Here is a 26,143-nt window from a genome sequence, read left to right on the forward strand (position 1 = left end):
AGAATGAAGACAAAGATAACTGTAGATAATGCTATAATCTGGTTAGTAAACTTGTTTCTCACAGGGCTAGCAATTCTGAAACAGCTTTATATATACTAAAATTAAATAAATAAATAGACTTCAGATTATGAGAGCCTAATAAGCCTTCCACTCTTGGAGGAAGAAATTATACAGGTATACTTCAGAGATACTGCAGGTTCAGTTCCAGAGCACTGCTAAATCGAAAACAGCAACAGAGTTAGTCATACGAATTTTTTAGTTCCCAGTGCATATAAAAGTTATGTTTATACTATACTGTAGTCTAAGTCTGTGATAGCATGTGTCTAAAGAGACAATGTACATACCTTAATCTAAAAATAATTTATTGCTAAAAACACTAACCATTATCTGAGTCTTCAGTGAGTCATAGTAGTAATATCAAAGATTGCTGATCACAGACCACCATAACAAATATAATAATAATGAAAAAGTTTGAAATATTATGAGAATTGCCAAAATGTGATACAGAGACACAAAGAGAGCAAATGCTGTTGGAAAAATGGCACTGATAGACTTAACACGATACAGGGTTGCCACAGACCTTCAATGTGTAAAAAATGCACTATCGATGAAGCACAGTACAACAAGGTATGCCTGTAAATAAGGAAAGGAGAGGTCTTAAATGAACCCTGTGGTTTTGGATTAAAATCGGAGGTATTGAGATATCATCTCACAGCGGTCAGAATGGCCATCATCAAAAAATCTACAAATAATAAATGCTGGAGAGGGTGTGGAGAAAAGGGAACCCTCTTGCACTGTTGGTGCAAATGTAAATTGATACAACCACGATGGAGAACAGTATGGAGGTTCCTTAAAAAACTAAAAATGGAACTACCATACGACCCAGCAATCCCACTACTGGGCATATATCCTGAGAAAACCATAGTTCAAAAAGAGTCATGTACCACAATGTTCATTGCAGCTCTATTTACAATAGCCAGGACATGGAAGCAACCTAAGTGTCCATCAACAGATGAATGGATAAAGAAGATGTGGCACATATATACAATGGAATATTACTCAGCCATAAAAAGGAACAAAACTGAGTTATTTGTAGTGAGGTGGATGGACCTAGAGACTGTCATACAGAGTGAAGTAAGTCAGAAAGAGAAAAACGAATACCGTATGCTAACACACATATATGGAATCTAAAAGAAAAATGGTCAGAAGAACCTAGGGGCAAGATGGGGCAAGACGGGGAATAAAGATGCAGACCTGCTAGAGAATGGACTTGAGGATACAGGGACGGTGAAGGGTAAGCTGGGACAAAGTGAGAGAGTGGCATGGACCTATATACACTACCAAATGTAAAATAGATAGCTAGTGGGAAGTAGCCACATAGCACAGGGAGGTTAGCTCCGTGCTTTGTGACCACCTAGAGGGGTGGGATACGGAGGGTGGGAGGGAGGGAGATGCAAGAGGGAAGAGAAATGGGGACATATGTATATGTATAACTGATTCACTTTGTTATAAAGCAGAAACTAACACATCATTGTAAAGCAATTATACTCTAATAAAGATGTTAAATAAATAAATAAATAAATAAAATAAAATCGGAGGTATCAGTATGAACTCATGGGGTTTTGTTTTTAAAGGTTATATTCTATAGTTATTATAAAGCATTGGCTATATTCCCCGTGTCTTGTAGCTTATTTTATACCTAATAGTTTGTACCTTTTAATCCCCAACCCTTATATTCCCCCTCCCCATCTCCCTCTCCCCTCTGGTAACCACTAGTTTGTTCTCTATATCTGTGAGTCTGCTTCTTTTTTGTTATACTCACTAGTTTGTTGTATTTTTTAGATTCTGCATGTAAGTGATATTATACAGTCAGTATTTGTCTTTCTTTGTCTGACTTACTTCACTTAGCAAAATGCCCTCCAAGTCCATCCATGTTGCTGCAAATGGCAAAATTTCACTCTGTTTTATGGCTGAGTAGTATTCCATTGTGTGTGTGTGTGTGTGTGTGTGTGTGTGTGTGTGTGTGTGTAAAACACCTCTTCTGTTGATGGACACTTAGGTTGCTTCCATATCTTGGCAATTGTAAATAACGCTGCTATGTGAACATTGGGGTACATGTATCTTTTTGAATTAATGTTTTTGGTTTTTTTGGATATATACCCAGGAGAAGAATTGCTGAGTCATACAGTAGTTTATTTGTAGTTTTTTGAGAAACCACCAAACTTTTCCACAGTGGCTGCACCAATTTACATTCTGACCCACAGTGTACGAGGGTTCCCTTTTCTCTACATCCTTGCTGATATTTGTTGTGTTGTTTTGTTTGTTTGTTTGTTTTTTGTGGTACGCGGGTCTCTCACTGCCGCGGCCTCTCCCGTTGCAGAGCACAGGCTCCAGACACGCAGGCTCAGCGGCCATGGCTCCTGGGCCCAGCCGCTCCGCAGCATGTGGGATCTTCCCGGACCGGGGCACGAACCCATGTCCCCTGCATCAGCAGGCGGACTCTCAACCACTGTGCCACCAGGGAAGCCCTGTTGTGTTGTTTTTGATGATAGCCATTCTGACCAGTATGAGGTGATACCTCACTGTGGTTTTAATTTGCATTTCTCTGATGATTAACAGTGTTGAGCATCTTTGCACGTGTCTGTTGGCCATCTGAATGTCGTCTTTGGAAAAATGTCTATTCAGGTCTTCTGCCCATATTTTGATGGGGTTGTTTGTTTTATTTTAATGTTAAGTTTATATATTTTGGATATTATCCCCTTATCAGTCATATAATTTGCAAATATTTTCACCCATTCAGTAGGTTGTCTTTTTGTTTTGTCAGTGGTTTCCTGTGCTGTGCAAAAGCTTTTAAGTTTAATTAGGTTCCTTTTTTTATTTAATTAAAAATTTTTTTATTGGAATACAGTTGATTTACAATGTTGTGTTAGTTTCAGGTGTACAGTCCGTTTATTTATTTTTGCTTTTATTTCCTTTGTTTTAGGAGATGGATCCAAAAATATACTGCTGTGATTTATGTCAGAGTGTTCTGCCTATGTTTTTCTCTAGGAGTTTTATGGTATCTAGTCTTACATTTAGGTCTTTAATCTATTTCAGTTTATTTTGTATATGGTGTTAGAGAATGTTCTAATTTCATTCTTTTACATGCAGCTGTCCAGTTTTTCCTAGCACCACTTATTGAAGAGACTGTCTTTTCTCCATTGTATATTTTTGCCTCCTTTGTCATAGATTAACTGACTATAAGTGCATGTGTTTATTTCTGGGCTCTCTATTCTGTTCCATTGATCTGTATGTCTGTTTTTGTGCCAGTACCATACTGATTTGATTACTTTAACTTGTACTATAGTTTTAAGTCAGGGAGTCTGACTCCTCCAGCTCTATTCTTTCTCAAGATGGTTTTGGTTATTTGGGGTCTTTTGTGTCTCCATACAAATTTTAAAATTATTTGTTCTAGTTCTGTGAAAAATGCCATTGGTATTTTGATAGGAATTGCATTAAATCTGTGGAATGCCTTGGATAGTATAATCATTTTAACAATATTGATTTTTCCAGTCCATGAACATGGTATCTCTTTCTATCTATTTGTGTCATCTTCAGTTTCTTTCATCACTGTTTTATAGTTCTGAGTACAGGTCTTTCACCTACTTAGGTAGGTTTATTCCTAGGTATTTTATTCTTTTTGATGCGATGATGAATGGGATTGTTTCCTTAATTTCTCTATTTGATACTTCGTTGTTAGCGTATAGAAATGCAACAAGTTTCTTATGTTAATTTGTATCCTGCAACTTTATCGAATTCATTGATGAGCTCTAGTAGTTTTCTGGTAGCATCTTTAATATTTTCCATGTGTAGTATCATGTCATCTGAAAACAGTGAAGTTTTACTTCTTATTTTCCAATTTGGATTCCTTTTATTTCTTTTTCTTGTCTGAGTGCTGTGGCTAGGACTTCCATTACTATGTTGAATAAAAGTGGTGAGGGCTTCCCTGGTGGCACAGTGTTTGTGAGTCTGCCTGCTGATGCAGGGGACGCGGGTTCGTGCCCTGGTCCGGGAAGATCCCACGTGCCGCGGAGCGGCTGGGCCCATGAACCATGGCCGCTGAACCTGCGCATCCGGAGCCTGCGCGTCCGCAACGGGAGAGGCCACAACAGTGAGAGGCCCGCATACCGCAAAAAAAAAAAAAAAAAAAAGTGGTGAGAGTGGGCATCCTTGTCTTGTTCCTGATGTTAGGGGAAATGCTTTCAGCTTTTACCATTGAGTATAATATTATCTGTCAGTTTGTCATATCTGGCCTTTATTATGTTGAGGTATGTTCTCTCTATGCCCACTTTCTGGGAGTTTTTGTCATAAATGGATGTTCAATTTTTGTCAAAAGCTTTTTCTGCATCTTTTGAAATGATCATATGGGTTTTGTTCTTCATTTTGTTAATATGGTGTATCACACTGATTGATTTGCAGGTAATGAAAAATCCTTGCATCGCTGGGATAAATCCCACTTGATCATGGTGTGCTAATATTTTGTTAAGGAGATTTTGCATCTATGCTTATCCGTGATATTGAACTGTAATTTTCTTGTTTAGTCATATCTTTGTCTGGTTTTGCTATCAGGGTGATGCTGGCCTCATAGAATGAGTTCAGGAAGTAGTCCTTCCTCTTCAGTTCTTTGGAGTAGTTTGATAAGGATAGGTGTTAACTCTCGTCTAAATGTTTGGTAGAAGTCACCTGTGAAGCTATCTGGTGATGGGCTTTTGCTTGTTGGGAGTTTCATTACTGGTAATTTCCTTGGGGGAAATGTTTATTCAAATCCTTTGTCCACATAAAAAATTGGGTTGTTTGTGGTTTTGTTGTTGAGTGGTTGTTTTTTTGTTTTTGTATTCTGGATGCAAGTCCTTTATCAGATATATGCTTTGTAAATATTTTCTCCCATTCTGTGGGTTGTGTTTTTATGTTCTTGATGGTTGTCCTTTGAAGCACAGAAGTTTTTAATTTTAATGAAGTCCATGTTATCTGTTTTTTCTTTTATCACTTCTGCTTTTGGTGTCAGATCTAAGGACACCTTTGTTTCATCCAAATTAAGTAAGATTTATGCCTATGTTTTGGCTTTTATATTTTGAGTGGATTTTTGTATATGGTTTGAGGTATGGGTCCAGATTCATTCTAGATATTCAGATGTCCAGCACCATCTATTGAAAAGACCTTTCTTATTAATGGAAAGGCAATTGACCATAAATATATCAGTTTACTTTTGGACTCTCAATTCTGTTCCATTGATCAGCATGTCTGTTTTTATGGCAGTGCCATACTGTCTTGATTACTGTGGTTTTGTAGTAAGTTTTGAAATTGGTATGTGTGAGTCTTCCAATTTTGTTCTTTTGCAAGATTGTTTTTACTGTTCTGAGTTTTAGAATCAGCTTGTCAATTTCTTCAAGAAAGGTAACTAGTGTTTTGGCAGGGATTGTGTTGACTCTGTAGACCAGTTTAGGAAGTAATACCATCTTAACAATATGGCCCTCCAAGAACACGAGATTTCTTTCCATTTATTTAGATTTCTTAACATTTCTTTAATGGTATTGTGTAGTTTTTAGTGTATAAGTCTTGTACCTTTTTGTTTAATTTATTCCTAAGTGTTTTGTTCTTTTTGATGCTGTTATAAGTGGAATTGTTTTCTTGATTTAATTTTCAGATTGTTGCTAGTGTATAGAAATACAATTTGTATTTTTATATTGATCTTATATCCTTCAGCCTTGCTGAACTCATTTATTAGCTCTACTTGGGATTTATTCTGTTGTTTGTGGCTTCCTTAGGATTTCCTATGTATGAGATTATGTCATTTGCAAGTAGAGATAGTTTTACTTCTCTCTTTTATTTCTTGCCTAATTGTCCTGGCTAAAATATCCAGTATCATGTTGAAGGGAAGTGGCAAGAGCTGACATCCTTGTCTTGTTCCTGTACTTATAGCGGGAACTTTCAGGCTTTCACAGTTAAATGTGATATTAGCTGTGCATTTTCATAGATGCCCTTTCAGGTTGAGGAAATTCTCTTCAATTCCTAGTTTGTTGTGTTTTTTACTATGAAAGAGGTTAGATTTTTGTCAAATGCTTTTTCCGCATCTATTGAGATGAACATGTGTGGGGGTTTGGGTGTTATTGTTAATATGATATACTTATTACCTTGGTTGATTTTAATATGTTGAACCAACCTTCCATTCCCACTTACCTTTTCTCTCCATAATTTCTCACTTAGTATTCCCTGACTTGATGATACCACTCCAGGCCATCCAGATGCCCAAGCCAAAAACCCAAGAGTCATCTTAGACTGTTCCCTTTCTGTTACTCTGTACATCAAATCTGTTAATTCTGTTTTAATGCCCTCCTAACTTTTCCCTCTTTCAGTTCGTCTTCCACCCTGATGCTTGGAGTGATTTTTTTTTCTCCCAAAGGAGAATTTGATCATCTAAATATACTTGTGGAATAATTTATCAAGGAGAAATTTATATTCATTGCTTCCCTTCTACTGATGTACATAAACCATTACCAACTGTTTGGTCTTTGTCTTGTTTTTAAAGACTTACAGACTACTTTCTGTGAATTATGGGTGACCTTTCTGTTTTTTTAAATGGGATTTGTAATTTAATATTAATGTTATAATAGGAGGGCTACTCAGTGCTATTTTTGGGCACTAACATTTGGTCCAACTTTATGCAATAAAAGAGTAAATGGGAGAGAGGGCTTAAAACAGATGAGATGAATACCAGATGAGAAGTTGGCATGTGGTAGGGTTGCTACTGATTCATTGCTGTGGTTCAGTTGACTACTTGTGAGAATTCTTTTTTGAAAAGTTTACACACACTATATCATATTACAAGATTATGAAGTCTATCATAATTGTTTATTACATATACCATTGAAGTAGTAACTCTTAAGATGGATTTTTATGGAAGTTATTTTAAGGCCAAATTATTTTAAGTAAATAAGTAACTAAAGTCTAATTTTCACATTGATATAACAGCTCTGTAAGCAGTTTTAAATCTGTTTATTATTTTGCAGCCTTGCATTGCATCCTGAACGAGTATTGGTGGCAACAGGACAAGTTGGGAAAGAGCCTTATATCTGTGTTTGGGATTCATACACTGTGCAGACCATATCAGTTCTAAAGGATGTTCATACACATGGTATAGCTTGCTTAGCATTTGACTTAGATGGACAGGTATGTGATAATTTTTTTTCTTTTTGTAAACTGTGTTTTTAAAGTGTGTACTATAAGAAATTATTATAAATCTGTAAATATTAAATTGGAAAGCATTTGACAAAAAGCATTTATTCAAGGTGGAGGTGGGTAGAGGGGGTGGGTGGTAGATATATATAAGAAAAATAATAATGAGTTTTTATTTCATTGTATCAAGAACTTTTCAGTTCAATTAATTACCACTATTATAGCCAAAGTGATTCTGACTCGGTGGAACATTACCTGGTTGTTCTTGAAAATTTTACATGTAACCCTTTTCCAGGTATTATATGTTAATAGGAAAGATGGAAGATATCTTAGGAAAATTCACTTTCTCTAAGTAGAGCTGTAAACATTTTAATTTTTAGTTATTTTAAAAGTTTCTATTAAAATTATTATTATTTTTTTTGCGGTATGCGGGCCTCTCACTGTTGTGGCCTCTCCCGTTGCGGAGCACAGGCTCCAGACGCGCAGGCTCAGCAGCCATGGCTCACGGGCCTAGCCGCTCCGCGGCATGTGGGATCTTCCCAGACTGGGGCACGAACCCGTGTCCCCTGCATTGGCAGGCGGACTCGCAACCACTGCGCCACCAGGGGAGCCCAAAATTATATTTTTAATTGAAAATAATGATGCAGTTTTTATAATATGAGCTATTTTATATAAAATCAAAGTTCATAACAAAAGGTGTAATCTTTGTTCCACTTACTAATCAATTCGCAAATTATTATTTACTTCTAGTCATCGATTTTTAAAAAATTAAGCCAACAGCTCTTTTGTGGTGCTTTCATGGAACTTGTTGTACCTAAAACATATTTAAGAAGTGATAAGAAGTTGAGTTTTGCAGATTTAGTTAATTTATAGTCTTTAAAAGTTTTATAGTGAAATAAGACTTTAAAAATTATTTTAACTTTTAGAAGAATTTTAGTTGTCTGCTTTTTAATTCTTAAAATTAATTTTGTAGATCTATATTTTACAGAAACAGATTATGTTTTGTTCTAGTCACTTGAAAATGACAGCCAGTAGATGTTTTATTTTCAACTCTGAGAAATAGCTTCTTTGAGTAGCATAGATTAATATACCTTCTGTTTAGAGTCCGGTAAGAGATCTATAAAGATGTAACTCGAACCTCTCATTTGGGGAAACAATGTGTTTCTAGGTTTAGAAGCACTGTGTAGCAGTGATTGGCAATTCCAGAACCTTAATTCATTTCCCATTTTTCTGTTATTTTTCAAGTCCCTTAATGTCCTCATATCAAAATTTCATTTTCCTTTTTAAAAGGAAGAGAATAATACTCTTTGCTTACTTCACAGGAGATTATATTTTATGAAACAAACCACAAAGTTGTTTTTTAGAATTATTTACCAAAGGTATTATGATATCCACAATGGTTTAACTATAAATGTCTGTATACTTTAAATATAGATGTTTTCTTCTTAATTTTAAAATTGCCCTTTCTAAATGCAGTGTATTGCATGGCTGAGGAAATTCTCTTACATACAAGGAGAAATCATGCCCATAGCTTTTACTAGTTGAAGCTTTTAATTTTGCTTACTTTAAGCAACATATAAGAAAAGTCTTGGGTACATGCATTTTATTTTCACAGATCTTCATAAGAATGTGCTACTTTAAAATGTAAGCTTATAAAAAACATAATAGCTAAAAGTTATTGAGCACATACTAAGTGCCAGACATTGTGCTAAGCCTACATTATCTCATTTAATCCTCACAACAGCCCTATGAAATAGATATTATTATTATCTCTATTTTACAGATAAAGAAACTGAGACTTAGAGAGGTTAAATAACTTGCCCCAGGTTACACAGCTAGTAAATGGAGCCAGAGCGGGAACCCAGGTCAGTCACACTCCAAAGCTCATGTTTTTAACCGCAATGCTCTACTGCTTCCCAAACATGGAACTTAGGAGGTGGTTGTTTTTATTTCAGAAGGAATTCATCCATCTTAAGTACAGTTAAAACTTGTAAGGAACTGCTGCCAATTGAAGATTAAGTTAAGAGTATTCCTGAAATTATGTTAATGAGAAGATGCTTTAGTTAAGAAATATATTTGGGAACATATCTATTTATTCACTAATATCTGTAAACTATGAAATACCAATTAGGAAATACTGTATAATTTTTGCATTTTCTACTAGATTTGAAACTGTAAATGATCAGTTAAATTAAGGTTTATCCAATGAATGAGTCTCCCTGTTGGTAGTATGCTGAATTTTCTTTCCCCAGAGGGTTTCTTCTAAATGGATTGACTATCCATGCTAATACTGGAAGTCTACCTCATTGAGAATAATTAGGGCATGAAAAGGCTATATAAATCCACATCAGACAGAGATTAAAATTTCATAGTAAATGGTAGAGAGAGGGTAGGAGGAGGAGAATTTGATACTTTATCTTGAAAACACAATGATAATTTATAAAAACACATTCCCATATTTAACAAAATCTAAGTTATAGTTAAAACTCTGCTAATTTATAGAATGAACTAAGAATAAAATGTTAATTTTTTAGCCTAACTTTGTCGATTATATGCTGGTACATGATTATGAAGAGTCGTATTTGCAAAAATATTAAAGGAGTTCACTGATTTTTCCAAGGACCTTTTAGTAATCTCTTGATATCTAGACATATCTCAAGTGCCTATTGTATTAGTTTTGAGTTTTCATCTCTTCCATTGCTCTGCCAGATCCTAATTTCTGATGGCTTTCTTTATGAATTGACCAATATTTACTACATTAAGTCCTGGATATTTTGCAAAATTTGGTATTTTTACTTTGTAACATTTGTAACAACTAGTCGTCACTTAATAAATACTGAGATCACAAGGACCCCTCACCCCCATATTAGAATCTTTTACGTTTGTCTATTATTTGAATATGTTTCACACTTGCAGGTACTCATGGAATTCGTCTAGTTGTGCCTATTAAGATACTTTTCTCATTTGAGTATTTAGTGTGCTAGAACTTTTTAATAAATACAGTTGACCTTTGAACAACGCAGGGGTTAATCTGCATATAACTTATAGTCGGCCCTCCATATTCACGGTTCCTCCACGTCTGTGGATTCAACCAACTGTGAACCTGTAGTACTGTAGTATTTACTGTTGGAAAATATCTGTGTGTAAGGGGACCCAGGAAGTTCAAATCTATGTTGTTCAAGGTCAGCTATACTTCCGGTTTAATTAATGGACACAACCAAGATTTTGTTTGGGAATAGGATCAGGGAGGAATTTGGGAAGCTGGATAGAGCCTTCTTTATCTGGTTTTCTTTCTCCCTATCTGACTGTTAGTTCTTAGTTATCTTGAAAGGAGCTGTTCCTTCTGTCTGCTTCTTAAATGTCAGTGTTCCTAGGAGTCTGTAGCCTTCCTTCCCCCAGCCCCCCTCACTTCACTTATTCTCTTTAGGTGATTACTAGATCCATGACTTTAACTCCTGTGTCAGTTAACAGTGGCCTCAGCTTCACTCCTCACCTCCATATACTCTCCTTGAATGTCGTATAGATATACCATTTATTACATGTTTAAAACTGAATTCTCTCTTTATTCTAACTCATTAAAAAACAAAGCTCATTCTTTCTCCTGTTTCTGGCCTACCTCTCCAGTCTTGTCTCCTGCCACTTCCCCTTGGCAACTCTTCCCCTCAGCCACACCAAAATACTAGCTCTTTCCTGAAAGCACCATGAGCGATCTTGGTATCCTTTGGCCTTAAGTGAATTTTCTCTTATTTTTCTACCCGACTGTCTCTATCTTCTAAGATACGGTTCCAGCATTGCTTTCACTGGAAAACTTTCTTTATGCTCTTCCTCACCTGTGAGAAAGGATGATGAAGTAAAAAATGAAAGAAAGCTAAGAGAGGGGGTAGTATTTGCTTGGTTATTTTTATCTTTTCCTCTCTGCTGTTACTTAACCTGTTGTTAGGGAGGTTGATTTTGGCCATGATATGTTTATCAGGGCTACAGAGGAAGTGCTCCCAGGTCTATTTTGTTACTGCCTGTGCAGAGCCAGATGCTCTGGGGCTCTATTGAGGTACATGGAGTTTTAAAGCTTTTGACCAGTTGTGGTTCACTTTGTGTGTGATGAACTTAGCCAGAGAGAAGAGGCATTGATAGAAAGGGCAGTGCCTCTCTGACTGTTCCTCATTTTATACTTGTCTTGTGAATTTTAATCTCTACATAGTATACTATAGCAAGAGGTAGATATCTTTGTTTTAGCTAGATATTTGCTGATTACTCTCTAGTTCCCAAATATTAAAGACTCTTAAGAAGAGCAAATCATCTCCTCTAGTTCATTTGGACTTTCTGCAAGTGTGACTTCATGGAGAGCCAGATACAAAATATATTCTGTATCTTTTTATGTAAGCCATTCATTCTACCCATTTGGGGACTTAGCTAGTAATTTTACTATGTGGAAACTTTCTAGCTAGGTACTAAATGACATTTCTCATTCAGACGGGTGGAGGGCATGGGTTCTTAAAGTAAATTATGGTTATGGGAACATAATAATAATGATGATGATAACAAACATTTATATAACATTAAGGTTATGCCAAGCACTCTTCTAATTCCTTTATATATGTTAACCCTATGAGGTTTTTTTTCATTATCCCTATTTAGGAGGTGAGGAACCTAAGGTACAGAGAGGCTAAATAACTGCCCAAAGTCATCCAGTTAGTGAGAGATGGAGCTGGTATTTAAACCTAGGCAGTCTGGTACCAGAATCTGTGCTGTAAACCAGAGATTGGCAAAACTTTCTACAACATGTCAGATAGTAAATATTTTAAGCTTTTGAGCCATGCAGTCTCAGCTACTCCAGTAGCTGGAGTCACAGCTAATCCAGTTCTGCATTGTAGTGTGAAAGCAGTCATAGACACCTTATAAAGGAATAGGTGTGGCTGTGTTCCAGTAGAACTTTATTTACAAAAAGCAGGGTACAGGCCTGAGGGTTATAATTTGCCTACCCCTGCTTCTAAACCAGTGCTTTTCAAAGTACGTGTTGTGGGTGGGTCCTTGTGATTTCTTCTTTAACTCTGCCGTTACTTAGAATTGTACTGATAGTTGCCAGATATTTAGAGGATTTTCTGCATAACTTTCTGTTATTCTGATTTCATTCTGTGTTTGTCAGAGAACATACTCTGTATTTTAATTTTTAAAAATTTGTTTAGGCTTATTTTGTAATTCACAATTCTGTGATCTTCATGAGGTTTCCTGTGCACTTTGAAAAAATACGGGAAAATATGTATTCTGCTATTTCGTTTTTCTCCTTCTGTTTATTGTGCTATTGTTGTCATTCATTTTACTTCTTTCATTTTCATTCATTTTACATGCTTTGTAAACTCCATTATAACTGTTGTGATTTTTCCTTAAACAGTTTTCAAAGAAAATTAAAAGTAAGAAAAGTCTTATTTACATATTTACCATTTGGGTACTCTTCATTGATATGTGTAAATTAAGTCTCTCTTTGGTATCATTTTCCTTCTGCCTGAAGAAACTTCTGGTATCATATAGTGCTGATTTGTTGATGAATTTTCTCATCTTTTGTTTATTTGAAAAAGACTTAATTTTGACCCAGTTTTCAAAAGATATTTTTGGTAAGTATATAATTCTGTGTTGACTTTTTTCCCCCCTCAGCACTTTAGAGAGGTTATTCATTGTCATCTGATATGCATAGCTTCAGATGAGAAGAAGCCCAGGATTATTTTTAAATCTTTGTCTTTACACACCAAAATTCTCTCTCTTATTTGGCCATTTTTAAGGTTTTTCTCTTTAGCGCTGGTTTCAACAGTTTGATGCCCATGTGTGTGGATGTGTTTTTTCTGTGTGTGTGATTTATCCTGCTTGAAGTTTATCGAGCATCTTAGATTTGTGGGTTTATGTTTTTTATCAAATTGAGAAAGTTTTGGCCATTATTTCTTCAGTTTTGTTTTTCTTTTCTTCCATCTTTCTTCTCCTTTTGGAATCACAATTACCTGTACGTTAGACCACTTGAAATTTTTCTAAAGGTAACTGAGGCTCTGTTACTTTGTTCCCTTTTTCCTTCTGTGCTTTATTTTTGATAGTTTCTGTTGCTGTGTCTTCAAGTTCATTTATTTTTTCTTCATTGTCTAAGCTGCTGGTAATCCTTTGGAGTGAATTTTCATTTCAGATAATTTAACATTTATATTTAAAGTTCAACATGTTTTTCTTTTATAGCTTCCATTTCTCTTTTTATTCTTTATGTGTTTGTTTTAAAATAATTCTGGAGCATCTTGAACATTTCCATCTTAACAGCCAATATCTTCTAATTTTAATCATTTCTGTGATTCTTGGGTCTGTTTCTATTAACTGATTTTTCTCCTGGTTATTGGTCACATTTTCCTCTTTTTTAACATGTTCAGTAATTTTTTTTATTGGATGCTGGACATTGTGTATATTACATTCTGAATGCTGGATTTTGTTGTATCCCTTTAAAGCATGTTGGACATTGTATTTGTAGGTAGTTAAGTTCCTTGTCGATCAGTTTGGTCCTTTTGAAAAGCTTGCTTTCAAGCTTTTTTTGGTCAAGGCTAGAGTAGCTTTTCCTCTAGGACCACTGGTTTAACTTCACTACTATGGTGTGACCCTCCTGGAATCTCTACTGAATACACAGTGAATTCGAGGATATACCTCCATTCTTGCTATTGGGGATTTGAGTGATCCTGACCCTTTATGATCTCTGGGAATTGTTTGGCTTTAGCTTCCCAGTAATTGTTCTTTTTTTCAGAATTTGTTCTTTGCATGGCCTCATGGATTTCACCTTATACATGCAAACACTGGTGTTCTCAAGGGGACCCATAAACAGATTTTCTAGAGTTCTTTTTCTGCTCTGCAAATTCTAGCCATCTTGGCCTCTCTGAACTCCAGGCTCTGTCTTCTCAAATCAGCAAGTCTTCTGGGCTCTGTTTCGCTTCCACCTTTCTGTGCTATAGTCTGGAAAATGCCACCTAAATGAAGGCTGGGGCAATTGCAGAACTTACCTTGTTTGCTTCCCCCTCATTCAGGGTTTACAGTGCTTCACTTCCTGTTAAGAATGTCCAAAAATATTTGTTTTATATATTTTGTACAGTTTTCTAGTTGATGGCAGGGGGGCAAGTTCAGACCCTAATACTCCTTCATGACCAAAGGCCATCTTTCATGTTTCCTAACCTCTCTCATACTTCTCATCTCACTGTCCCCTCTTTTCAGCTCAGTCTCTTCATCTCCCTCTAATCTCCTATATAACTCTTCCACTGAGGTATTTTTTTCTTTTTTCCACTGAATTTTTAATTTCATTTATTTTTCATTTCTAGAAATTGTTTGCTTCCTTAAATTTGCTGGGATACTTTTTATGGTCTCCCATTCTTGTCTCATATGAAGATGTTTTGAAGCCTTAATTTTATTTCTCTACTAATATTAAGCTTATTTTATATTATCTGATAATTCCAATGTCTGATACTTTTCAAGACTGATTGTTCTGTTTCTGGTGACTTGCTGATTCTCACTCATGGTCCCTTATTTCCTCTGGTTATTGGGTGTGGGGGTTGTTTGTTTTAAGTTTATTTTTTATTGACTTGCTACTTGTAGGAATTCTTCGAGGGGTGGATTGATTTATCAGTCCTCCATATAGGATTTATATTTGCCTGTGCCACATAGTTGAAAATGCTTGAAAACTCTGCAACCCTTAGGACCGCTCTGAATGAAAATTTTCATTTGAAGGATTCATGATTCATATGGACATAGGCCCTACAACCATGTGAAGGTTGTTTGTGGCTACATATTTTCAGGAGGGTTTTTTTCCCCTTCATGCATCACTGCCCCTTTCTTTGAAAAGGGATGGTTTCTTGTTCTCCCTTACTCTGAGGAGTTACTGCTTTAGTCAAATGTCTGCAATTCAAATCCCTACCTTGGGCAGGCCCTAAACTTTATCTCCTATTCCTCTTTAGCCTGAAGAACAAAAATCAGGCTTACTAGGAGTTAGCTGATACCTTTAGAGTAAAGTGGGTATAGGAGCTCTCTTACTTCCAGGATTCCCATAGGAAATCACTTTGTTTTTGTTCTCAGATTTCTTAATTCCTTGACAGCTCAACAGTGCATTTAAAAAGATGTTTTTTCATTTTATCTAGCATTTTTAGTTTTTGGCAGGAGAGATGTTTAGGGTGTTCTGTCAATCCTACTGTTAGAAATGGAAGTCTTTCTTCTGTTTCTTATATGAAGAACTACACATATATGCAAATATTAACAAGATGAAATACATCCAGCCTTTCTCTATGAGGTCTATAAAATGTAAGTGTGTAAGTTTTGATGTTTATAATACCCATGAGTAGAATTTGTTTGCCATTTATAATTTGGTTCCTTTTTTATTTGTTTACTTTTTTATTCCCCCTGCTCCCTGGTCTTCTTGGACATAATTCAGCGCTTGGTTTCAGTTGGACTTGATTCAAAGAATGCAGTTTGCGTTTGGGATTGGAAAAGAGGAAAAATGTTATCTATGGCTCCAGGTCACACAGATAGAGTAAGTATTCTCCTTTGGAGTTTCTAATGGGTACTGCGTGGGAAAAAGCCAGAGAAGAGTCAGGAGATTTTATGTTTCTGTGTTTTGTTATTGCCAGTTGCTCATGTGTAATTTAAAATTTTAAATGCAGTTATAAATACTCATAAAATTTTAGAATGCGTATATGTATTGTGGTACTCAAAAACATGACTTGATATGTATAGTTTTAGCATAAAAGCTTTAACCCAGTGTTTGCTTTGGCAAAAATGATGAGTTTTAAGTTATTCAAACCTAAATTTAAAAATTGAATGGTTCATGCCTAGGCTCTATTTATTATTCAGTTTGATTTATCACTGATTTATTACATATGCATCATAGTTAAGGTGAATACTGTTCCACGTATGAATTTGAAATTATGTTAGAGACCTAACATTTTTCACTTTGGAAACTTGTTAAAAATAAATTCCTTATTCCAAGTTGTATGAAATTAATATAATGAATATTTTGTCTTAAACTCTTTAAAATATCTGATTTTTTGGTGTATCCGCTGTATTCTGCTATCTGGTAGTCTTTACCATGTTTCTTTGACACCTGTCTGCATAATCACCTAACCTGAACCAACACAGGAGCTACAGTCGTTGATTCTATTTGGGGAAAATCTATGAATCTGTAAAAATTGTATAAAAAGTTTTAATGTATTTGCATTTTGGAAAATAAACTTGGTTTTCAGCAGATTCTCAGAGGGGCCTGTTATACGCAAACACAATTTAGATAATTATTAAAGTGTTAGGTACATTTTATTAGACAGTTGTGTATTCTGATTTACTTAGATCAAAGCATTTCACACTTTAGTACTTTGGACTTAGTAAGTAGACTGATTACTATGAAAAATGGTACTGTCATTGGAATTTTTGAAAAGTATTTTTGTGGTTAGTATTTTAAAGGTGCATCAGTATGTTTTTCATTTAATCTGTATATTAAATGTATGGTGAGTTGTTAAATGTTAATTTATAAGATGTATTCTTTCTTCATTATCACTAAAGACTATCACTTGGTAAATTTTTTTTTTTTTTTTTTTGCGTTACGCGGGCCTCTCACCGTTGTGGCCCCCCCCCCGTTGCGGAGCACAGGCTCCGGACGCGCAGGCCCAGCGGCCATGGCTCACGGGGGGCCCAGCCGCTCCGCGGCACATGGGATCCTCCCGGACCGGGGCACGAACCCGCGTCCCCTGCATCGGCAGGCGGACTCTCAACCTCTGCGCCACCAGGGAAGCCCTCACTTGGTAAATTTTTAGAGGTAGTAAGCATATTAGGTGATTATGCAGGCAGATATCAAAGAAACATGGTAAAGACTACCAGATAGCAGAATTGTTTTTTATCTGTTATGAGATTATTTTTCAAATATTTTTCTTTCATTTATTATTAAGTATATATTTAATGCATATTTTATTTCAGCTGGGTTTTTTCTTGTTTGATTTTGTAACAAAAATTGTTTGTGTGTATTTATAATTTATGGAACCTTAGAAAAAAAATGATGCCTGGGGATCTCCAAAATGTAAGTTAGTTTTGTTTGACCCATAAACAATTTTTAAAAACTGAAAACTAGAAACAGAATTTTTACTGTGAAATAAATGTTTGGATCTTTTATGTAAGTAATTCTGTGTGATAGAAAGCTACAAAAGTGTTCTCTATTTCTGGCTGTATAAGTGTTGTGTATGTTCTATTAATTATCTTTCCTCTTTAGAAATTATGCACTTACCTGCCTCATTCCCTGTTTCTGTTGAATCATTCTTGTTATTTATAGACCAAATTTTTTTTAAAAATTAGAAAGAGATGTTAATTTTCACTCCACTAGTAGTTTCATATGGTTCACAGAAACTAAGAAATAGTTTTTATTCCTTATCATTTACATACTTTATTTCTCATAGGACCTTGAAGTGTAGGGTTCTGATTATTATTTATTGAGGAATATTGTTTTATGATATGTAGGATTTGGGGCTATTTGGGCTTTTGGACAGGATTCTTAAATGATTCTGGAAATAAGTATTTTAACCATGAATCTGATTTGTTTACAGATATTTGATATTTCTTGGGATGTGTACCAGCCAAATAAACTGGTCAGCTGTGGTGTAAAACATATCAAGGTACTAGAAGGGTCTTGCTTTATAATAGTCATGATTACTTATTCTCTGCCACTAAGCACACATCACACTACAATTTAGGAGAGATATATATATATATATATATATACACACACACACACACACACACACATACACACACATATTTGTGTGTGTGTATATATACGTGCGTGGGTATATATATATATATATATATAGAGAGAGAGAGAGAGAGAGAGAGAGGGAGAGAGAGAGAGACAGTGAGAGAGAGACAGAGAGAAACAGAGGTGGATGAAAAAGAGATTAGTATGTTGCTCTCTGATATTTTCAAAGCTGAGCAATTCCTTTACTTGTAAAGCTTAAAAATAAGAAAGAAAAAAAAAATAAGAAAGATACACATTTGGAATGATTTGTTCACTTTTGGAAGAAGATAGGGAAGTCAAACATAAATCTTCATGATGAGGGTTTTTGTTCTTTTACGTGGATTCAGGTAAAGTTAATGTTTGCAGAAAGAAAGAAATGAATATGGGGCAGGGCAGGAGTATACACATTAGATAGTTCTGCATAAAGAAGTTAGGCCCAGAGAATAAGTTCAACTTTATAATAAGTAAATTGCCACTTAAAGTAATATGATTTATTAATATTATGTACTTAAAAGATCTTACCTGATCTTCAAGATCTTATTCTAAGACCTAAAGATCTAAATTTAAAATCTGAAGCCTTAAAGAACTAAAAATGATCACTTATCCATTCAAATAGCTAATGAATGCTTTAATCAATGTATGATTTTTAAATTTAAAAATCTCCGTGATTTCTGTGCATAAGTATAGCTGGTTCTCTTCCTCTCAGTAAGTCCCAATTTCAGTCTATTTTTTTCTTCTAAATTAGTGATTCTCAATTTTGGCTGCATATTAAAATCACCTGGGGGAAATTAATGACACAATATACCTGAACCCCCACTGAAATAAATTGAGACAGAATCTCTGGAGAGTGAAGCCCAGGTATCCAAATGATTTTGATGCTCAGCAGGAGTTAAGAACCATTGTTCTAGAATCCACATCAGTGCTGTCCCATAGAGTAACCACTAGTTAGATGTGACTCTTGAGCGTTTGAAATGTGACTGCCAGTGTGACTGAAGAAATGAATATTAGCTTCATTTTCATTGCTAACCCTTCCCAACTTTTTAATCTGTCTAAAAGATTATGTAGTTTTTTTTCCAGAAACCTAAGGGAAACACAGCATATTTTTAAAATAGTTTAGTTCAACCCCCCCTTATTCTTACAGTAAGGATTGAAACAGTGATTCATCTGCTATAACATAGCTAATGACAACACTAAGATGAGGATGTGAACATTGAACTATTGTATCATAAGGGAGTTTGATACAATATTGTATTAAATTGTATCATTTAATATTGTATCATAAGGGAGTTTCTTAGGTAATTTCTAGTCTGCTGCTCTAATATAGCATCAAAGTACTGGAAATGTTTTTGGTTATATTATGAGCATTCTTTGGTAATTCGATTATACTATGTACTTTTTAGTTCTGGAGTTTATGTGGAAATGCTCTGACCCCAAAACGAGGGGTCTTCGGTAAGACTGGTGACCTTCAGACAATATTGTGCCTGGCCTGTGCAAGGGATGAATTAACATATTCTGGTGCACTCAATGGGGATATATATGTTTGGAAAGGAATTAATCTTATACGAACAATTCAAGGAGCTCATACTGTAAGTATATTTAAATATTTTAAATACTTTTAGGTATTAATTACTTACCTTCTTGTCTTAGAACAAAAGGTTCCATAATATAGCAGACTTTCTGTTCAATTCAGTAACTTGAAAACTACTATTACAATTGAATTAATTTGTCTCATTGTTTTCAAGATTTCAATGAAGAAACATTATGCAATTAAATTAGTATAATTATTATTTTGTTCAAAGCATTGCTTTAGTATGGTGTCTTTTTCATTGTTGAAAAAAAGTTTGTTAAATTTAACCTAAAAGTATCCTAGATTAACCACATTAGAATAAAACTAGTGCTTTTGTAGCCAGTTTACCAGTGGGAAATTTGGGGATAGCTCTAGGATAAAATTAACTTTTTAATTTTTATATCATTGATTCATTAAGTGAGTGGCAAAGGAATTTAATTTTTGTACTTCATGAGATTTTCATATAAATAAGTTATCAGAAAAAAAAAAAAAGCTGTTGTTAAAGCCTTTTAGTGTTTAGTCCCTTTTAGGGACTTCCCTGGCTGTCCCGGGTTCAATCCCTGGTCGGGGAACTAAGATCCCGCATGCCATGCGATATGGCCAAAAAATGTTTTAAAAACAAACAAACAAAAACCTTTTAGTGTTTTTTGATTTGGGCTTTTTTAGCAGTTGAGTCCCTCACATAGTGAGGGGAGCTAGAGAGCACAGAGCTGCCATATTGGTAGCAGGACAATTTCAAATAGAAAAGTGATTACATATATTAATATGAATCACTATTCAATATGTATTACATATTAAGTATATTAAAGAACCACTTAGAGCAGGACTTGCTTTAAGCAAAATGCCTAAAGACCAGAAATAGCAGATTCTAACAAAGGTTGTGGCAATTCACATTTTCACCATCAATATATAAAAATACCAGTTTCTTCCTCATACTCATCAGCAGAGGTTGTGTCCACTCTTGTAAATTTTTGCTTGTCTTCTGGGTGAAAAATAATAACTATTTGTTTTAGTTTGCTTTCCTGTCTATTTGTGAAATTTCATGTATTTATTGACTAGAGTTGACCCTTGAATAACATGGGTTTGAACTACAAGGGTCCACTTGTATGCAAATTATTTTCAATAGCAAATACTGTAGTACTACACAATTTGTGGTTGGTTGAATCCATGGATACCACAGAACTTGCAGATATAGAGAACCTTGGATGTGGAGGTCCAAGTCTAAGTTTTACTAGAATTTTCGACTACACAAAGGTCGGCACCCCTAACACCTGCATTGTTCAAGGGTCAGCTGTACTTGAATTTCCATTAATTGGCTTTTCTTATCCTGTACCTTTTTTGTTACTGTTGTTGTTGGATTTTCTTTCCTTTATTCATTTGTTCATATTCAATATTATTATTCAATATTATTCATATTCATATTAGGGATATTAACCTTTGACAGTGATACACAATGCAAATATTTCCCCAGTTTGTTTTTTTACGATATCTTTTCTCATATGAAAAATTGAAAATTTTCCTTTATGCCTTGGTGGGTAACCTGCCACGCTTAAAAAAAGTTCTCTCACAGCCCAAAGTTACATAAGTGTTCTGACTCTTCTAATATATTTGTTTCATGTTTTACGTTTAGAATTTGGTCTGCATGTTTTTGTTTTTGTGTAATTCATTTGTATATGTGGTATAAGGTTTAACTTTTATGTTTTGCCCATATCATTAAATACCACCTTGGTCACATTGAGTTCCTATATATGCATAAATTTGTTTCTAGATTATCCTTTGTGTTTTCTGATGTATTTGATTATTCCTATGCCATATCAAAAAAATTTTAAGTGGATTTCTACCATCATATATAGTGTATTTTCTTAAAAAGTATATATTGTTAAATTATTTTATTCCCTCTTCTAGGCGGGAATTTTTAGCATGAATGCTTGTGAAGAAGGCTTTGCTACTGGTGGCAGAGATGGCTGTATTCGTCTTTGGGATTTAACTTTTAAACCAATAACTGTGATTGATCTCAGGGAGACAGACCAGGGGTACAAAGGTAATAACAAAACAAATATCTCATTACTAGGCAAATTCTAAATATACCAAGGGTTGTCGGTTTCTTTCAGTTAACTTAAAAGTATGTTTTGTAAAATAAATGAGACTTATATTTGCTCCTTCATACTGTATACATTTTAATTAAAATCCTTCTGCTGAAGAGGAGAAATTTTGCCTGAAGACCATCTATGTTTAGTGTTATGACAGAGGTTCTTTTCATGTCTAATGCCTGTTATAATGGGACCTACAGAGAGATGTGATAGGTACTTACTTTGGTAACCTTAAATTTTGAAAATATTTTACTATTAGAACGCTAAATGTAACTGTTTAGCAAATAAACTGTTGAAAATAGTGTGTTGAGAGCTAGGGGAACTTTTGTTTAGGATTATTTAAATTCATGTATATGTGTTTTTCCTTCATCCAAATTTGTCAGCAATCAGGAGATAATTTTTTCTTTGGGAGGGTTTTTAAAAATTGATGTAATAAAACAGAATCTTTCACTATAAAAGTAAACGTATTATACACTAGTGTGGTATTATAAGAGAGGACTGGAAGTATTAGATGTGTGACCTTGAGCTGCATACCTCATCTGTAAAATGAGAATAAGAGTAGCTATTTCAGAGAATTAAATGAGCTAATATATGTAAAATATTTAGAAGTGTCTGGCACATAACGATCATCCAGTGTTAACTGTTATACTGTTTTCATTAGTTTTGCTGAGCATTATTGTACTTTAAAGTTTACAAAATAATTTGGCACTTTTTCTTATTTGATTCTTACATTGTAAGTTACACGGGAGCTTAATGTTGACCATACTATATAGATGAGAAAACTGAGAAAAACACTAGCTTTCCTGAGGTTACAAAAGGGATTGTATATAGAAAAAGTAGAAGTCTCTCTTCTTAATGATTTTATGAGCACATTGAAGAAATGAAATATAAACACAAGAAAAGTCAGATTATTATAAGAGGAAAAATAATACAGTTCTTGAATTCTGAATAATTACTCTGTGGATGATGCACACTGTTGTAAGCCTTTGGCTGAGGAAGTAATCAGACTTATGACTGATGTTGTCCAGTAAGGAAGAAGAGTGTATTCCCTGAAGGATGGGTAGAAATTAAGTATATAAAAATAGAAATAGTCCACATAGAAAACAGTACAGATAAATGAAGAAAATGTGTGGATCCAAGACTTTCAGATTTCTTTTATCTTATATCTAAGGTATAAAAAATAACAGTGGTTTAGGCAGATTGGCATTCTGTTATTACAGTACTGATCTTAAATACAATTCAATTTGACTAGGTTTGTCTGTAAGGAGTGTTTGTTGGCGAGGTGACCACGTTCTAGTTGGAACACAGGACAGCGAAATTTTTGAAATTGTGGTGCATGAAAGAAACAAACCTTTCCTAATTATGCAAGGGCATTGTGAAGGTGAACTTTGGGCACTTGCCGTCCATCCTACTAAACCTTTGGCCGTGACTGGAAGTGATGATCGTTCAGTCAGGTAAGCAATTCATAAAGTAATTGCATAGGCTGGAATTTGAATTTGTCCTTAGGGAAACATAAGAAAAACTTAAAAAAAAAAACCCTTAGTTTAAAATTTTATCTGCTTATGGTGTAACAAATGAACATAATAGGTGCTTAAAATTAATAGAATTAACAACTATTTATAAGATTTGGGTTTTTCTCTTAAAAACCTAAGTTGGAGTTTGTTCCATATCAAAATGTACAGTATTACCTTTTTAACAGCTATATAATATTCCACTGTGTATTGTAATTTATTCAATTAATCTATCATTGATGGGAGTTTGGGTTCTTCCAGTATTGTGCTTCTAAATACACTGCTTGCAGCAAATGTCTTTATACCTTTGCCATTTTTTACATGTGTAAATATGAATATTTCTATGGTAAATTCTTCACTGTTCAAAAGACATATGCGTTTAAAATTTTGGTAGATAATGCCTTACACAGAGGCAATAACAATTTACATACCTGACAGCAATGTGTGACAGTGCCTGTTTTCCCACACCCTTGCCAGCACTAAGTATTACCCCAAAAGGTGAAAAATGATATCTTGTTATGTTTTGAAAACATGCTTTTCTCTCATACTGAGGGGTCTTGAGTATGCTTTCATACGTTTGGAGGACAGTTGTATTTCCTTTTCTTTGACCTGTCTGTTCAAGCTCTTTGCGTATTTGTTTAAGCTCTTTGCGTATTTTCCATTAGTACATTGGTCTTTTTCTAATTATTTTAATATAGGATCTAATACCTGTCTACATATGAAAGCAGCAATTAGCCTTTTGTCTATGAGTGGTTTTTAAAGTGTGATTGTGATTCCTGGACCAGCAGCATCAGCATTACAGGGGAACTTGTAAGAAATGCAAATTATCATGCATTATACAGGACCTTGTATCAGAAATCCACCAATTTGGGGTTTTCCAGGTAGCTGTGATATACACTAAAGTTTGGGAACTACTGGTCAGTGATGTGAGTTGAGGTATTTTTTCCACTTTGATGTCTTTGTTACTTGCTTTTTTACTATGTTTAGGTTTTTTGCTATGAAGAAGTTTTTGTTGTTGTTTTGTTTTATGCAGCTGAATTTATCAGCATTTTCTTTTATGACTTCTAAGTTTTCTAGCATAGAGAAATCCTCCCTAAAGTTAAAAAGTTTTCCAATATATTTTTCTAGTACATTAGTGGGTTTATTTTTTATGTTTAACTCCTAATCTGTGTAAAGTTTACTTTAGTATAAGAAGTGAAGTGGGGATGCAACCTAATTCTTTCTAGATAACTACTTATGTTAATCAACCATGCCATTTACTCTCTCTGTGTTACTTAGTTTTATGTAGGTGGGAGATGCCATAGCTCTGGGTTCACATAGAAACTCTCTGTGGGGCTACACTTCACCCACATGGTTTGCTAGGATCTACTGTTTAGTTTCTTGCATTTTAGGAGGACTGCTGTCATTAGCTGCCGCATAACTATGAAAAAAGGACAACTGGTGCTTTAAAAAGTAACTGTGTTACCTGTAAACTGGGTTCACCTCTTGGTGGGTGTCAAACCAAAAGACACAATCAAGCCAAAGATTGGGAGAAGGATTTATATTACTTGAAGCCAGTAAGGAGAACACCAGGGACCTTTCCCAAACCAGTGTCTCCCCGAATAGCAAAATTGGGGAAGTTTTAAGATAAGGGCATATATTCATGAAGGGGCTTGGGCAGAAGAGAATTCAGCATAGAATTAGGGCAAAAGTCAACAGAGTCCAAGCTTTAGTTGATTGAAATCACAAGGGTCAGAAAAGGTCAAAATCATCATCCATTAGGTTCCAGTTGATCTGGTAGTTGAGCACTTCTGGCTAATCTTTACCACTGAAACAGAACTGGGAGATTTTACAATTGATTTATTATCTTTGCTATTGATAACAGTCATTTGATTCTGCATTCTTTTGTTTCCTTAAGGTCATTAATTACTGAGACCTGTACAAGGACAAGCAGTGTGGCCAGGCTTAGATCACAAAATGACCTAGGCCAAAAATGACCTGTCAAGAAGGCCGTGCCTGGTTCTCTTTCTCTGGAGACTCACTATTCTATCTGCTTACAGTTGCTCAGACTTCTGTTTCTATTACTGGTGGGCAAGTTATTCAGAAAGAACTCTTCCTTTGAAAACAACTAAAAATGCTGGTTAAAATGTAAATCACCTTTAAACTGTTCTTTGAACAGTTTAAAGGAACTGTCAGACAAGTTGTGAAAAAAAAAAGGGAATTTAGGAGCAGTTGTGGGCCAAAGCCACTTTTGCACTGAGGGCATTTTTCTTCTCTTGATTAAACTTGGGCTCTTGATGGCTTTCTACTGGGACATAAGGGCAGAAGTCAAGACCAGGGCTTGCCCAAGGGGAGTAGTCCAAACACCATGCTAGAACTATAGATTAGGCTATGAAAAAATATCCCTTGCAGATTTATGTGGGGATGGAGATCTTACTTCTTGTTTCAAGTTTTGATAGCACAGGAAGTATATAAAGCAGCTTGATGTTATTATTCAAACAACATTAATAGTTCCAATAACTTTACCACTGTTGTGTTGTTTAAAAAACAAAATTCAGCTGAGTAAATTTGAAGACCTAAATAAATGGCTTTATTAAATGATTCATGAATTGGGCAGCATCCCATCTAGAAAGTAGAAAAGTGCTCTGAGGAGCTGTACAAAATGGAAGGTTTTTGAAGGCAGAAAAAGAGTGGGACAAGAAAGTCAAAAACAAAAGAAAGGATTATTTCAGGCAAGGTCACCTTCCTTTGAGGGAGGCGGGGGTTGGGGGTGGGGGTGGTGGGGGTGATCAGTCTATCATGCAGATTACCTCATTACTGTTGATCAGGAAATTCCAGACTGATTGGTTTAAAATTCCACTCCTAGGAGAAGCTGAAACTGCAGTTAGGTTAGTTATTAAGTTTTGGTTTGTTGATGTGAGGCTTAGCACAAGTGACTCCATTTGGGGCCTGTTGTTTCTTTTCTTTTCTCCCTCCCTCCCTTCCTCCCCTTCCTTCCTTCCAACGGTTTCAAATA

General features: G+C 35.1%; 1 protein-coding gene across 3 annotated transcripts in view; it reads left to right on the forward strand.

Moving 5' to 3' along the window:
- The window catches only part of EML5 (EMAP like 5), a 165,277-nt gene that overhangs the window by 26,347 nt on the left and 112,787 nt on the right, over positions 1–26,143 (forward strand). For all 3 annotated transcript variants that reach the window (XM_065872785.1, XM_065872786.1, XM_065872787.1), the window contains exons 2-7: positions 7,047–7,206; positions 15,641–15,739; positions 17,793–17,861; positions 19,381–19,566; positions 21,453–21,588; positions 22,890–23,091. In XM_065872785.1, coding sequence (XP_065728857.1) covers positions 7,047–7,206; positions 15,641–15,739; positions 17,793–17,861; positions 19,381–19,566; positions 21,453–21,588; positions 22,890–23,091 — 852 coding nt within the window. The remainder of the gene's footprint in view (positions 1–7,046; positions 7,207–15,640; positions 15,740–17,792; positions 17,862–19,380; positions 19,567–21,452; positions 21,589–22,889; positions 23,092–26,143) is intronic.

This window comes from Phocoena phocoena, chromosome 2, assembly GCF_963924675.1.
Source record: "Phocoena phocoena chromosome 2, mPhoPho1.1, whole genome shotgun sequence".
Taxonomy (NCBI): domain Eukaryota; kingdom Metazoa; phylum Chordata; class Mammalia; order Artiodactyla; family Phocoenidae; genus Phocoena; species Phocoena phocoena.